This window comes from Coccidioides immitis (assembly GCF_000149335.2).
Source record: "Coccidioides immitis RS genomic scaffold supercont3.4, whole genome shotgun sequence".
In the NCBI taxonomy this organism is placed as follows: domain Eukaryota; kingdom Fungi; phylum Ascomycota; class Eurotiomycetes; order Onygenales; family Onygenaceae; genus Coccidioides; species Coccidioides immitis.
This window is the reverse complement of record NW_004504311.1, coordinates 838,986-853,697: the sequence shown is the minus strand read 5'-3', so window position 1 is coordinate 853,697 and position 14,712 is coordinate 838,986. Positions and strand designations below refer to the sequence as shown.

Genomic DNA, 14,712 nt, shown 5'->3' with positions numbered 1-14,712 from the left:
GGTCGAATCCTTGTTAGATATTGTTCAAACGTTGGACTAGGCCGTGGACGCCGCATTGCTCATCCGACCCCAACGTCCTTGAAGACCCGGGTCATTGACACACTCTCTGCCCAGCCGTTTTTGTCTCGTTGCAGCAACGGATTAAATCGGTCTAGAAAAGACAGGCTGCGGATGGACGGGGTAGCTATTCCGCGTTTCCGTCCGATAACTTGTATGTCCATCCTGCAGAACTTCGAAAGGTCGGTACGACACGGAGTAAGTTCTGGATCGGGCCGCTAAATGCAGCCACGGATCGCAAGTTGGTCGACGGAGTACTGAGGGAATCCTTGAAGCCAGAGAGGTTGTATTCTGCACCTCCGTTCGAATATCCGTCCCGTCTGAGAACTTGCGTTGACCATACGGTCGTGACCTGGCTGAAGACTTGGAGATAGGTCTTCAAGATACTGGTACTGGTCGGTTTCAAAATACGAAGCCTCCTGGATTCAATGCACGAATGTATGTATGGACATACGGTACGTCGTTCTTGCGAGCAACAATCGAAGATACTTTCATTATTGCATGGAGACACCTTTCCATGGTTCGTTCGGGGATGCAGGGCGGCACGCGCATTTGGTTCTTGTGTATTCAAGGCTTGCATCCCACATGTAAGTCTTCGTCGAACCGAGTAAATAACAATAACTTTAATCGGTGCCGATCTTGCGAGGCTTTTGAGGATTTGGATAGATCAACTTCGGAGACATGTTTGTTTCATTGAAACCAGGCGAGGACCCTGAGAATCATGGATCGGGACATATTCGTGGACGGATGGCAGATCCGGCCCATTCAAACGCATGGATGGCGCAGTCCAGACAACGACGATGAAACTGGCGCAGGATGCACATCCATCCACTTGATTAGCCTGCGGAGAGCACACGCACTTGAGGGAGAAAACTACAGAACATAGGATATTTCCTTATCGGTCTAGGATCGAATCGTTACCAACAGGACCCTTGCCTAGCCTAGGACAGAACCAATAAACCACCGGCGACGTGGCCGAGAGGGCTGCAGCTTACACTCTCGAGGCTCGAGCACAAGGACAGTCAAACAAGTGGCCATCACCATTCGAGCTTGCATCGACCCGTCAGGTCAGAACCATAGTTCGTGCTGGGGATGTCTGACAGGAAACCGCCGAGTTTAGCTTTGGATACCTCCAAGCCGCCGCAGAGTGCATTTCGAGGTGCAGCAGTTAGCGTCCACTAAGTTTTTCCACGACTGTTGCGCTATCGTGCTGTTAACCCAGGCGCTGCCCTACGAGTGACAAGGAGGATAGCTTGTCGCTCGCCACCGCATCTCGTTCTTGCGTTCCGCAACTTACCATCGACGGACCATGCAATTGAGGAGACCTCGACCAAAGAAGTGGTTTACGAGCCTCTCGATCCGAGACAAGTTGCACGGACTGTCAAGCATGAAGTATTGGCTTCAGGTTTCCCATAAGAGGCGGCCGGGGATTGTCGGGAAATGCGTCCAAGCACATCATGACGACAGCGGTCAACTGAGGGATTATCTTCACGGGCAAGGGACGGCCGGGTGGGACCTTACATGAAGATTGCTGGCGCAATGCGGCGGAAACCAATCAACACGGTTATATTGCACCTTCATCTCGAATGATAATGTTTCCAGGAATATAGAGTCCCTTGAAGCCTGAACGAACCCGGCATCTTCTCTCAAAGGTTCTGGGTAGGGTAGATACATTACTGGAATCTTCTAATCCCGAATGATGATGATTTCCTGCAAAATTTGAGCCATATCAAGTTCTGCCAGCTATCTATCATGATTGGCCTCGTTTCCAATCTTGAAAGTGAGATAACTCATACCTCTCCAGCGCAGATCATAGAATAAAAATTTTCAAAGAACTAAACACTATCATACAATCATTACATGCAAGGAGGACGTATTTTCAAAGCTGGCCGTATGCGTCGTCGAGTCATCCATGGATGCGAAAAGGGCCTTTCAACATGGACCGTTATGCCAACGCCCAAAGGGTTCAGACAACTCCCGGAATACATAATGCTCCAAGTGCACCGACACCCCCACCAGAGTAAACGAGCTGAAATGCGAAGAAGATGCGCAGTACTCCGCAAAGAACTTAAAAAATAGATATACTATGCATCTGACTGCAGGAAGGCGACGTTTGCAAGGCAAGGAAAAAAGCAACTCCAAATTAGGGAAACGATGGCGGGAAGGGGGAAAAAGCGGCTCCTCTTTATCCACAAAAGTCAAATCTACATAAATGAATTGAAATCTAAGCCAATCGTTTCACTATCCAGGGTAGAGCAATCGGGGATCAACCCTCCTCCGCCAGTGCGTATGTTGTGATAGAAAATTGGAGATTCAGGCGGGAGGTCAGTGCAGCCCGAGAGATCGCTAAAATTGTAACCTCCTAGAGTAAGATTCATTTCAAGATTCGCTGGAGATATGGGTTGCTCCTGTTCGCCGTGCGTCGTATAGGCCGCGATGCCTTCAGCGTTGTCAGACTGCATGTGGCGAGAAGAAGAATGATTTTCTCCTGCTCTCTGTGCTTCTTGGAGAGCTCGCCTAAACTTCGCTGCTTTTTTGGCTGCGCGTCCACCTTTTGCTCCCGATCGTTGCCGCTGCGGCGCCGGTTGTTCAGACTTTGTAGTCTTCTTATGGATACCTGGCTTCCTGTACCTTGTTGTTGACTGCACGCCGTGTTTTATCGCTCGTTCAGTGAGAACCCAAACATTTCCGGATTTCTTTGGCGATCCTCCAGGGGAGGAGATTTCTCGAACCGCTTCGAATGCCTATGGGGACTTTTAGAGTATGAAACTGTGATTGACGAGACTCACGCAACTTACAGCATTCATGGAGAGGTTATGACGAATACTGTTCTGCCAACCTTTTGAATCTGGGTCTTTGGCCTTGTTGGTGTGCTTTTCGAACCATTCGTAGATTTCTTTGAGGACCATGCCGTGCCCGGGGGCAGACATAAGTGCTTTCCAGATCAGTATTGCATACGGCTCATCTGATGGAATACCATCTGTATCTGAATCTTCCTCGGAGAGCCCGATTCCTATGTCAGGCACAGAGCGTGGTTGTAACAACGGCAGCAAATCCCCCAATGGGCTGGACGCCATTGAATTATCGGTGGTAAAGTATGAATAAACGGCGCTCCCGGGCCGTGAAGTGGAGCCTTCAAATGACGGACAAGATCCAATGCAGCTTTGCAAATCGTAAGATGGAGCGATTTCCTTGTCGGGAACCGACACAGGAGAATTCAACTCTTGGTGCTCATGCGCGGTTTGGAAATCTTGAAATGTTGCCAAGTGGTCAATGTTCTCGGGAGTAGGGAATGATCTGTTGATATCAATCCAGCTTTCATGTTCGTATTCAGCATGTCCGAAGCGGGATGGTGAAGAGGGTATGTTTTCTAAAACATCTGGAGCTTGGTGATAGAAGAGCCCAGAATCGCCGGAAAGCTCATTCATGTCGAATTCCCAAGTGTATGGATCGGAAAGAGAATCTTGCACTGAATGTGAACTATAGTTTTCTGAAAGGTCCCTTGAGCTGAGCATGTTTATGGCAAAATGCGAAAGAGAGAATTCATCAATGGGGCCAGCTGGAGATGAAACAGGTTCAAGAGAGAATGATGGTTGCTGCAAGGACAATTTCTCATTCAGGCGCGTTATGTTTAAAGGGGTGCAAGTTGTATGTGCCTGTGCACTATGAACAGAATGAGACATGGGAACTTCTTCCATCTTCCTCTTTGGCGTAGCTGAACCACGCAAGTCACTTTGTTCAAATTGTAACCAGGGTCAACAGATTCTATGAACGTGTGACTAAATTGAGGAGAAGATATTTAAGAACAGGGCTTGTGAGACTAAGTTAAGGAAGAAAATCAGCAGTCTTCCGCAAGTAAATGGAGCATTAGAAAAGCAAGTAGTTGAAGCAACTTACAGCATGGGACGGGGCACAAGGATACATGCTTGCTCCCCGCAAGCCGTTGAGAGGGAATGATAGAAAAGGAGCAAACAAAGAATAAGTATCCAGAAGTTAGACTGCAATTCAGTATAACATGGTGTTTAGCCTGAAGGTAGAGTCCTTGTGGAACAGCAACCAGTCCATATGTATGTAAGGCCAATTATTATGCAGGGATAGCCAAGATCCGCCTCTACAGTAGCGTGGTAGAACCGGGAAAGGAATAGAAATGTGTCAAACTGCCTAGGTCAACGCATAGTGATGCTGGATTGGGCGCGCACGGGAAGCTGCATGAGGATTGGAAATCTGTCACTAGTTACATTCTGCAGAACTGTAGCGCAGCAGGTGGCTGAGGCCACTAAATAGTGGACAGACAAAGCTTCTGGAAGCCTTATTATTTTCTAGATCATCCCCCACAAAACCAATAAGAATCAGGCGTGTGAGAGGCACATGTAACAGATTCCAAAAATCTCTGGCCACTAGTTCAAGATGAAGATCCCAATAGAACATATGTATGCTTTGAGAATCAAATTACCACCTGAGTGTAATACGTACCCCAGAATTCGAGAAATAGCCACCGGTTTGCTTGCACCCAAAACATCCGATCAGCTTGTCCATAAGAGAGGCGACCCGGCATTTATTTCACTGTCCGATCTCGTTCGAAGGGAATGGCGCGAAAAGATCCTAAAGTTTCGGCACGCATTTGAAGTCTTTGCGATGCTAGAATTAGCATTGGATCTATATTCAGAAGCCTTGGAGTTACTGAATATTAATACTTATAAGCCTGAGGCGAGTTGTACAGTGTCCCAAATCTGCATGGCGGCTAAGTCCCTGCTGCTTAAATATATTGCTGCCAAAATAAAAAAGAAATCGGCCCGATATTCATCACCGACATAAAGGGATCGTAACGGATTGGCTGATCCGGGATGCCACAACTGGTGTACAACACAACTGCATACAACCAATGAAATGCTGGGTCGAAATCCTTTTCACTGGGACAATGGCCTCATTTGCGGTAGTAAATCTATGATGATTACTGTTAGAGATTTGACTTAATTTAACAGCCTCAACAGAACGTACCTTTTTAAACTGGAAGTGTAACTGTAAAATACCCTGTAGAAAACAGCCTATGTTAAAATACTGTCCAACTACATTGCGCAAAATGGGATGCTTACCTTTTCGAAAGTGCTTTTGAAGCCTCTTTCTCGCTTGGCGCTGTAGTCCCATTCTTTATCCACGATTCTAAAGGCAAGATCCTCATACGGTGGACCTGCAATGAAACGAATGATGCACGTATCTTCCTCCCCAGCAGGCGCGAACGATTGACCACGTTTTCTTCCATGCTCACGCTCTATTTTATAGGTTGGAGCTTTAGTTTTATCGATAAGGTCGGGATAAAATATATTGAACTTGTATCCTTGAACAACCTTCGGTGGCGGGTCGTCATAGTCATAGTGAGTCTGATTGTATTTATTCCATTCATAGCCCATCTGAACGCGGTTAAAATATCGCGGTTTACGGGGCCGATATTTATTAGCCCAAGCTGGCTTGACCGTTGTGTTTACAACTTCTTCGCCAGCGAAAATCTCTTCGTTCTCGCTAATACCCCTGGCAACCTCTCTTTCATAGAGGGCCTTGGTGGCTTGGGAAAAGTCATCATTCGGGGCTGACATAAAGCGAGGCGCAACCGCAGAGATGGTGGACGATTCTTGAGTATGAGAGACAATAGGTCCTGACTTGTCTGCTGATCGCTGGCGTAATGGCGCGTAGCCCATTTTCAGGATTTTCTTCCGGTCAGATGCCTATCCTAGGGTTAGCACCGTGAATAACATAATTTCAAAACTTGTAGCGTACCACTCGAGAAAGGAACGACTTCTCGTCAAGTATTTCAAGGGATTTATCTTGGGATTGGAGCTGCAAAAGCGGTTCTGGATCAAGCTCCCGGATTGTTTCCTCCTCTTCCGGAGACATTCCTGTGGTACCAGCTCCTTCATATGGCGCAAGAGGAGCCAGCTTGTTTTGCACATTCACTGCTTCTTCCCGCTGCTGCTTCCGTAATTCTTCGACCCTTCCTTTAATTACGGCTTGATAAACTCGTCTGAGCTTCGCTCGAGCTTTCCAAACCGTGAGACTCTTCAATAGTTGCTCCCAGTAATCCGTATCAATCGGCTCCTTCGAATTCAATTTTCTTCGTATTTGTACCTCAAGGGTGGCTAATTCCTCGTACGACTTGGGGCTCAATATTCGATTAATGTCTGCGGCAACGGAGCTCACTGCCCTATCCTCCGGCGCCGTAGATTCGGCCCGCTGTCGTCGATCCCTGCAAATCACGTTCATGGTCTAGATAATTAAGTCAGTCTTAGTCTGTTGATACTGTGCGGTATTTTTGGAGAACATGCCTTCCAGTATTCTTGATTATCAGGATTGGTTTCAAGCTTGAGAAATGTGTCGATATCTTGCTCAAGACTCATCAGCTGGGAAACAGACAAGCCCTCAAAAACACCTTCAGGATCCACTAGATCAAGTTCGGAGTCGGGAATTTCATCGTCAAGAGGGTTCCTGGTCGGATCGATAACGCGCAGGGTGACCGTAAGCCAGTCAATGGGCTTCGCTCGGCCTTCTTTTACCCGTATTTCAGCCTTTTTTTTCGCCTGTCTAAGCACAAAGGTATCCTCTTGCGCAACCCACTGGCGCATTTGTTCGTCTTCCTGGAGTTGGTTGAGTCGTGCTTGTTCTTTCATGCTCCAATGCTGTCGATTGCCATCGTTCGCGCGGGTCCTATCGACGTGACGGATCTTTTCAGGGCGCTTCCAAGGCGGAGACCGAGATCGACTCCGCTTTGATCCGGATTTATCGCGAGATGTAGAGGACATATTCGCAGGTTGTGGTGATGCTGACGGCGCCAGGATTGGTCTTGGGCCACCGGTTCCTTCTCCTGGTCTCGATAGAGTCTTGGGGAAAATGGGAAACACAGCCGAGTTCGGGAAACCTTCCCGTTCAACCCCGACGACGAGTTTGAGTACTGCGCAAAGTAAACTTAGGCATCAGCTCTAGGCTGCATATATGCAGCGCTATAAATTGTAAAGGAACAGCTGTCCAAAAGTTTGAAAACTGTTCCAGCTGCCTTTTCTTTTTGATTACTACTGTGTTTCTGGAAATGCGGCCACTCTGGAAAAGACTGCCGCTCGAAGGCCAGAGCTTGAGCCCTGCGCTCTACATCAGCTTTACCACCGGCTCAAATGGCTACGAACTTCTCCTCACAGATCTGGCGCATGTCTGGTCCGAATGTCTTACTCGCAAGCAGATCCTTGTGAACTCATCGAAATATGACACTACCATCGACCCTAACCAGGACGATGACCAGTATTTTGTTTTACTTCAAAAGATTGACGACGCACTAAGTGGAAAGAAAGGATCTAGACTTTCCCTGCGTGGGCAGAAGCATGGGAATGGTCTCAATCTATCCACAGAAACAGACCTGCCCTCGCCGCTGGAGCCTCTGACATGGAAAATGGATTTATCCCAGCTACCCCAAGCGGCTTTTACAAAACATGTCTTTCTGCCAGTTCTCAGGGAAGCAGCCAGCACGGAATCGCGGATGCGATCACTTATTGACAAGCTGAGAGAGAAAGATTGGGCGCTGGGTAAATTGTGTGATAAAATAGAGGCCTCTGGGATTGACCTCAGCACGGTGTTTCCAACACTGACTGGTGCGAGACACGGTCGCAGGGAATCAGTATTTTCACAGGCGTCAAAGATGATTAAAGGCGTCGCTCCCTTCGATGAGAATGCTTGGAATTCAGAATGTATGGAGCAGACTCCTAATGAGTCAATAAAAGAGACTATAATCAAGGACTTTTCGGCCACTGAATCTCCGCTTGATTTGGAGACAGTGGAGAATATTAATGATGATTGGTGGACTCGAATTCGGGATTCGGATTCTGCTATCATGGGCCCTGTTGCGTCTCATAAAGTAGCTACGAAGAAACCACCGCCAAAGCCAGCGGAAGAAATTTCGACTGAAAGTGACGATGATTTTGAGGTAGGTAAATGAGTCCGAGTTCGAGAGGAAATTCAAAGTCGCTAACAAAGCTAGACTCGCCAAACGCCTCCCCGTTTTAGAAAACGCCCACGAGCTCCTAGCTTAGCAGGCAGCGAACCCGAGAGCATACCATCCCTCGGGAAGGGAAAAACGCGCGAGTCCACTGCAAGCCCTGAACCACCTCGACCAACTGCACCGCCAAAGCAGACAAAAAGATCCAAGGGTCTTGGCATCATAGGCTCTAAGTCGTCAAAAAAGGAACTGCCAGCCGAGGGTTCGACTGGCTATGATCTCTCAATGCAACCAGAGAAGCCGAAGGCCAAGTCAAGCGGGTTTGGGAGAATTGGTGGCAGAAAGCTAAAAGCTCCGAGGGTCGAAGACACAAATTCCGATAGTTCAACAGAATCGGATGTCCCTCCTGGTGCCTTTACAAAGAAGCCATTGGCGCAGGAGCTATCAACGGATGAAGCAGATCTTGCATTATGTCCAAGCAAACCACAAAAGTCGAAGTCAACAGGCCGCGAAGAAAGCGACAAACCCTCGCCACCTCCAAAGAACAAGTCAACAACGGCGGGCGCCGGGCGAGTCCTTGGGCAGATAGGTGGCAAGAAAAAGGACAAGGGGCCCAAACCGGAGGAAAGCAAAAGCAAAAGCAAACAATCACCTCAAGAAAACATAGATGACACATCCACGCATGACCAAGTCGAATCTTCTCACGCTACCGCGCCCAAAATGGCGAAACGGGAAAGCAAGCTCGGTGTGATTGGGGGCGGCAAATCACCCCGTAAACAAGCTGCAACAAAGAGCCAGGCCATCATCCCCTCAACAGCTACCCGGAAAGATGAAGCATCCGACAAGGGAAACGGCCCGATATCCATAAAAACGGAGCAATCAGAAGCTCCACAACGGTCAAAATCTCCAACACCGCAAATCCAAGCTCCCCAGAAAGAAGGGTCTGTACCAACAAACGAAACTCCAGAAGAACGAGCGAACAGAAAACGAGAGGAATTAAGGCGGCAGTTGGAATCAAAGAGTGGCCCTGCGAAGAAGAAGAGAAGGTTTTGACAATCACGCCATTCAAAGTGTGTCCCTTCAGCTGTTCGATTTCGATATTTAGTTTGTCTCTTAGCGAATTGCCTTGCCTGATTAATGATGAAATACTCCATATACCCATATTTACTCTGTGCCTTTCGAATTTTTTCTTTCCTTTTTTCTTTCCTTTTTTGCTTTCCCAGTCAATATCTCACTGCTGGAAGAAATGTTTGTCTTTCCATACGGCATCTCATTGGCCAGGCTCCGGCGAGAATGTGGCTTAGTTAAGCTTTTTCTTGCGCGCAGGCCATGACGTCACCGCCGCCGCGACTGTCATCAGAGCCGTGAAAGCTGTTGGGCACACAGTCAACTCGACGGCCGAAGCGATGTGCTGTACATGGATAAGGCAATGGTACTCCCATGAGCACCAGCGTTCAGGCACCATCAACTTGCGCAACACTTCCAAGGTCCCGCCCCAACCGTACGAAGTAAGCTAATGCCAGAACGGCGAAACGCCCAACGCAATCAATCAATCAATCAATCATACAATCTGCTACGACCCTCTCACAGCATGTTGGAGTGACTCATTAGGTATCATATAGTGCATATGACTTCAGATTCAAGCATTGAGGCCCACCCTATCGCGCTTAAAAATACAAGATGAAGCGTCAATGTAGGATAAGTAGGATGTGACACAGAAGAGCAAACAAAACCTGCCCACCATGCAAAGGTAGCAAAGCCACGCAAGGAAAAAAGAAGCCTCACTCGTTCCCAGGAAATAAGGCTAAGAAATAGAATGCTCCATCAATACCGGGCGCATTATGTCCACCCATGCTCATAAACTGGGTAAGCCATTTTCCTTGCCCTAGCGCCTATACATACTCCAGCGAAGAAGGGGGAATACAACAAATATAAGAGCAAAAAAATTGACGAATGAGATAAAAATGATAATGCAAAAGAGATGGGAACAGGCGCCCATTTTGAAACTGCGGGGACAGAACGCACAGGAGCCGATCGAGAAAACCAGGGGAGCAACACTCCAGGATGGCACGGACTGTGTTCTCGAATTCAGAACCGAGACAATCTCAAAGGGGGTTTTAATTTCCTCGTCCTCGCTTTCCGCCTTTTAGAATATTTCCTCCGCCCCTTCTGCCACTAGTATTAGTATTACTATCCTGCCTCTTCCCCTGCTCCCCAGGCGTAACTAGTCTAACCTTCTTCGGAGACAGCACTGCCGAGGCACCACCACTCCCAGCAACGACAGGTAAAGGCGACGACGCGGCAGTTCCAGAGGCAGAGGCAGAAGCAGTCGCGACTCCCAGCATCCCCCTGACCCTTTCAACAGCCTTGCTTTCCCCTGCAGTCCAGGAGTCCCGTTTCGCAAAGGATACACTTGAGCTACGTAGGGATTGCAGATCCCGCGCCGTCTTTTTGGAGGCACGGGCGCGTTCTCGTACTGGGCCAGGCCCACAATCATGTCCACAGCCGGGAGTAGCGCAGCCACCTTCGCTAGATGATAATTCCGTAAGCCAGATGATCTGACAGGCAGTGTGCGCGCCATGGCCGCATCCTTGACACCAAGACCATAGCGTTAGGCTACATTTTCCGGATGTTTTATGATAAAGTCCGCGCTCTCCCTTATTAGGCACGGAGGGATTGAGGGCAGCCGCGTTCTTCGCCGGATCCACTTCCGACCGGGACTGTGCGGCCGAGAATGGTGAATTGGACTTGGGCTCTGTGCCGAAGGTATTCATTAAATCAGAAGCTTGCATAAGCCAATCCTCCGGTGGGTTGCGGCTCATGCAGATCGAGCAGGGCGACTGTGCAACATTACAGCGCTGACACAGTTTATTATTACGAATTGAGTTTTCATATGGCTTATTGCACTGAAAACAATAAACATTAATGTAAGAGTCCTTTTGGGCATAATCGTAAACAGCGGGGTAAGTCGGTGCGCATTGAAGTCGGACCTCAGCGGCTTCAATAAACATTTTGCGGCGTAAAAGCTGCTCGTTGTACGATTGAAGTATCGATTGCCGTTCTTCGTAGGGGATAATATCGTCAAGAGAACGAAACAGGATATGCAGCTTGTGCAAAAAATGGACTGCACTGACTAGGTCGACAGTGGAGTTGGAGGAATAATATTTTACCACCTCCCTCAACATCGACTGCGGGCTCCAGGGGGGGTATACAGGTTTAACCGAGAGAGGAAAATTCGTGATTTCACTCTGAGCTCCTTCACATGCAGCAATATTGCTTTCAGGATTCGCTTGGGCGTGTAGCAAAGCAAGCTGGTCTCTCGGTGAGTGTTCTTCTGAATAATTATCGATTGGAGAAGACTGCACAATGAACGGAAGTGGCGCGGCAGGCCGTTCCAGATGAATGCTATCCAGATCAGGCAGGATGTCTTCAAATGACATCCCACTCAATGATGCATCGCTCTCATTTCTTTCTCTGCCTTTTGACGGAGAATTATCCTGAAGCTCCGGGATAGTTTGTAGCGGACTGTCTCCAACCGCCGACCAGGGGCTCTCCCCTAAATTAGAAGTATCGTGTTTCCTCTGAGGAGAAGTAGCTTCGTCAGCAAGAGATTTTGCACGGTGGGAGCTATCCGTGGAGGCGGAAAACATAGGAAAGCTCTCAGCGGAGTCATGCCGAGCATATGTCATCGGTTGAGGCGGCCTGGTGCCCCCCCGGGATAATGTATCCAGAGACAATACATCTTTAGAGATCGGCTTATATTCCCGCAAAGCGGTCTTTTTCTCCTCCGCTATCTGATCATAATCATTTTTCTGTCGATCATCTTGGGGCTCAACTGCTCCCTCATCTTGAAGCCTCCAGTCTGCACGACGAGCAATTGCACGCGGCGCAGACCTGTTACCGCCGGAGAGCGATTCCTTCTGAGCAGGCTCATGCACTTTCAATCGGTCAGGCGACAAGCTCTGTGAAGCGGGGAGAGGCTCGTCCGTTGAGTGTGGCTCACTTTGCCTAACATTATCAGGCACCCCATCCTGTGTAGCCGCCTGTTTTGACCACTGATTATGCCCCAAAACCGAGGGTGGAAGCGGTGCAAGCTCTGGGGGATCGTCTCTTAGGCCCGCCTCTTTATCACCGCCAGATTTACCCACTGGGACATCACACTTCGGACGTGCTAGAGGAGTGGCAATGTCAGATCCATTTTCAAGCTCGGCGGCCGTGAGCGCTTGACCCTTTGCCTCAGCAACACCTTCGAACAACCGGCTCGAAACTTTTCCAGTCAGTGGTTCCTTATTTACAGGTCGTTTTTCGCCGATCTGCTCATCCTTCTGGGATGATGGTTTCTCATTTGCTTTCTCTTCAAGCATTGGCTGTTCTTTGGCACGAGCTGTAAGTTCCATTGAAACAACATATTTGGCAATCTTCCAGGTTCGGCCCAATTTGTACAAACCAACACGTTCAGCCTGTGCCGCATTATGATCGAAACTGTCCAAAAATAGTTTTATTGCTGTGGGCGAAGCGCCTTGACTAAAATAACTGGTCAACAGAGATGAATAGCTTCGGGCAAGATATGTGAAGATGTCTTGATCAAGCGTGACACCAGATATCCGTCCAATCATCCCAGTTTCTGTTGGTTCATAAGATCCACTTTTAGCAACAGCCTTTTCAAGAGAGACAACCTGCGGTGGTTCATCTTCTGAGATAGAAGATGCGCCGCTGAGTGATTTGGATAACCTGGAGTATGCTGTTCTATTAGGTCGCTTTCGATGAGGCATCAGTGAAGGCTCATCGACTGCATCATCAGTGAAACTAGCATTCTTTTCATTCGACCCGGAGTTATAATCATGCCCAAGGAATTCCGCCAGACTATAGCTAGTGCTAGGTTGGCATCTCCTTGCCCGTTGATGAGCGAATGCGATATCACCAGTTGGACTCCACGCCACGGCACAAGGCCTATGTCGTTGGATGACCTGAGGCACATGGTTTATATCTGCTTGTGTAAACACCCCTTCGCTGTTTACAGACCAGAGCAATTCACTTGAGAGCCATAACATGTCAGTTGCAGAGCGACTGTAATGGTCAAACTCCTTGAAGGGAAGATGTGGCCTTCGAAAATCCCAGAGATGAATACGCGGGTCTTCTTGATCGTAAGCGGTCACCACCTGCGTAGATTGCCAATCCCCGGTATCCGCATCGTCTCCAGCCCATGAAGCCGGGCGCCATCTGACATTCGACACTGATTGAGGAGTGCGAAGCTGAAAGCACGGTTTCTGCCTCCGATCTGTCGATGAGAAGTCCCAGACTTTAATGAGTCGGTCTGCACTGCCGCTCACCAGGTGCTTTCCGTCCGGGTGCCAGTCAATTGCAGAACATGGCTTTTCATGTGCATTGATTTTCATTAAAGGGGCATTCTCTTTGCGTACATCCCACCGCTGAATCGCACCGCTATCCGTGGCTGTAGCGAATTCAACCCCATCGGCAGGCGACCAACGGACATCTCGCACCGCTTCACTATGTCCATTGAAACGATGTTTGCTACCGAAGTTTACAACGCCCCTTGTGCCCGACAAAACGCGCAAGTCCCACATCCGGATTGTCGCATCTTGACTGCCTGACAGGAGCCACGCGCCCCTATGCGGATTGAAGGCTAACCTGTGAACCTGACGGGTGTGCTCATGAAAACGGCCCAACTCTACGCCAGCGCGGTTCAAATCAAACACGGCGATCCGGCCGTTGGTGGCAGCGGTTGCAATTACTTGGTCGTATTCCCCATTCGACCATTTCACATCCCTTGCCGATAACTGCTCCTTATGCTTAGACGAGAGCGCAGCCGGAGACGCGTTGTGGGTTGCAGAATAACCTATAATGGCTGAACGAATATTGACCTCTTCGGAACAGTGATCGGGCGTCACTCTGATCGTTTTCAAAATTTCTCTACCGGCGAGGATGGCATGCGTGCGCTGGGGAGATACGTCAAGGGCAGCGATCGGAATGCCGGTCTTGTGGGACACTATAGGAGAAGCTCCAGCCCTGCAGAAAAGAGGGGTAAAGTCAGGCACAAGGATCTCACCATACCGCAACCATTAGGGAACCGATTAAAGACGGGGCCAGGCAACGAGGGAACTTACGTGGAAGCAGAGTGCTTTAAGCCCGCAGGTATGGTGCTGGTCACGCGCGGCGAGTTTTGCTGGGGACTGGGCGGACGTGACCCGTAGAAGAACGGATGGGCGAACCGCGCGAACGCGCTTGTCGCTCTGATAGCATATCTTTGCTGCGGCGGCAATGGAGGGGGAGCAGGAGGGAGTGGGGGTGCTGGCGGAGGAGTTGCGTCCGCCGCAGACCCTTGATTCCGCGGAGAGTCGGTCATCATTTCATGTGCTCAGGTGGCGGGGTCGAGCGAGCTGGAAGTGACCGACGATCCATTTCCCTCGAGCCGCGGGACGGAGGCACAGCTTGTCATCTGGTGGGATAAGGCGACACGGTCGGAGTCATGTGCGCCTCTGCTGCGTCGTTCGGAGGTTGGTTTCTCGATGGAAGATTGTGAATCGGCTGGACGTGATTAGCTCCCGCACGGTCAGCTTAAGGTTTCACACTAGCTCGCACCGTCTTGGCGCTGGGGGAGTGGCAATCCAGCAAAGCGCTGCGATCGCACCGGCTCCCGGTCTGGCCAGCGCGCGATACTGAGA

At 49.3% G+C, this 14,712-nt stretch overlaps 6 protein-coding genes across 6 annotated transcripts; 1 reads left to right on the top strand and 5 right to left on the bottom strand.

The window, feature by feature from the left end:
* Nucleotides 1–184: 184 nt before the first annotated feature.
* Nucleotides 185–576, bottom strand: CIMG_11343 (uncharacterized protein; the record flags this gene model as incomplete). Its single annotated transcript, XM_012358417.1, has 2 exons — nt 185–449; nt 512–576. 2 exons carry the CDS (start codon nt 574–576, stop codon nt 185–187), a joined length of 330 nt encoding a protein of 109 aa, XP_012213840.1.
* A 518-nt stretch (nt 577–1,094) lies between these two features.
* CIMG_11342 (uncharacterized protein) lies at nt 1,095–1,871 on the bottom strand (the record flags this gene model as incomplete). The annotated part of the gene is made up of 4 exons (XM_012358416.1): nt 1,095–1,235; nt 1,355–1,435; nt 1,579–1,743; nt 1,854–1,871. The coding sequence occupies 4 exons, from the start codon at nt 1,869–1,871 to the stop codon at nt 1,095–1,097; spliced, it is 405 nt and encodes a 134-aa protein (XP_012213839.1).
* A 390-nt stretch (nt 1,872–2,261) lies between these two features.
* Nucleotides 2,262–3,755, bottom strand: CIMG_04570 (uncharacterized protein; the record flags this gene model as incomplete). Its single annotated transcript, XM_001245128.2, has 2 exons — nt 2,262–2,801; nt 2,856–3,755. 2 exons carry the CDS (start codon nt 3,753–3,755, stop codon nt 2,262–2,264), a joined length of 1,440 nt encoding a protein of 479 aa, XP_001245129.2.
* A 494-nt stretch (nt 3,756–4,249) lies between these two features.
* CIMG_04569 (cactin) lies at nt 4,250–6,863 on the bottom strand. The gene is made up of 6 exons (XM_001245127.2): nt 6,375–6,863; nt 5,830–6,315; nt 5,151–5,777; nt 5,056–5,088; nt 4,752–4,999; nt 4,250–4,685 (listed from the first exon to the last, which is right to left on the bottom strand). The coding sequence occupies exons 1-5, from the start codon at nt 6,846–6,848 to the stop codon at nt 4,982–4,984; spliced, it is 1,638 nt and encodes a 545-aa protein (XP_001245128.2). The 5' UTR covers nt 6,849–6,863; the 3' UTR covers nt 4,250–4,685; nt 4,752–4,981.
* Nucleotides 6,864–7,048: 185 nt separating this feature from the next.
* Nucleotides 7,049–9,195, top strand: CIMG_04568 (uncharacterized protein). Its single transcript, XM_001245126.2, has 2 exons — nt 7,049–8,017; nt 8,072–9,195. The coding sequence occupies exons 1-2, from the start codon at nt 7,133–7,135 to the stop codon at nt 9,080–9,082; spliced, it is 1,896 nt and encodes a 631-aa protein (XP_001245127.1). The 5' UTR covers nt 7,049–7,132; the 3' UTR covers nt 9,083–9,195.
* Nucleotides 9,196–9,633: 438 nt separating this feature from the next.
* CIMG_04567 (WD repeat protein) lies at nt 9,634–14,537 on the bottom strand. The gene is made up of 3 exons (XM_001245125.2): nt 14,155–14,537; nt 12,033–14,056; nt 9,634–11,966 (listed from the first exon to the last, which is right to left on the bottom strand). The coding sequence occupies exons 1-3, from the start codon at nt 14,394–14,396 to the stop codon at nt 10,147–10,149; spliced, it is 4,086 nt and encodes a 1,361-aa protein (XP_001245126.2). The 5' UTR covers nt 14,397–14,537; the 3' UTR covers nt 9,634–10,146.
* Nucleotides 14,538–14,712: the final 175 nt, after the last annotated feature.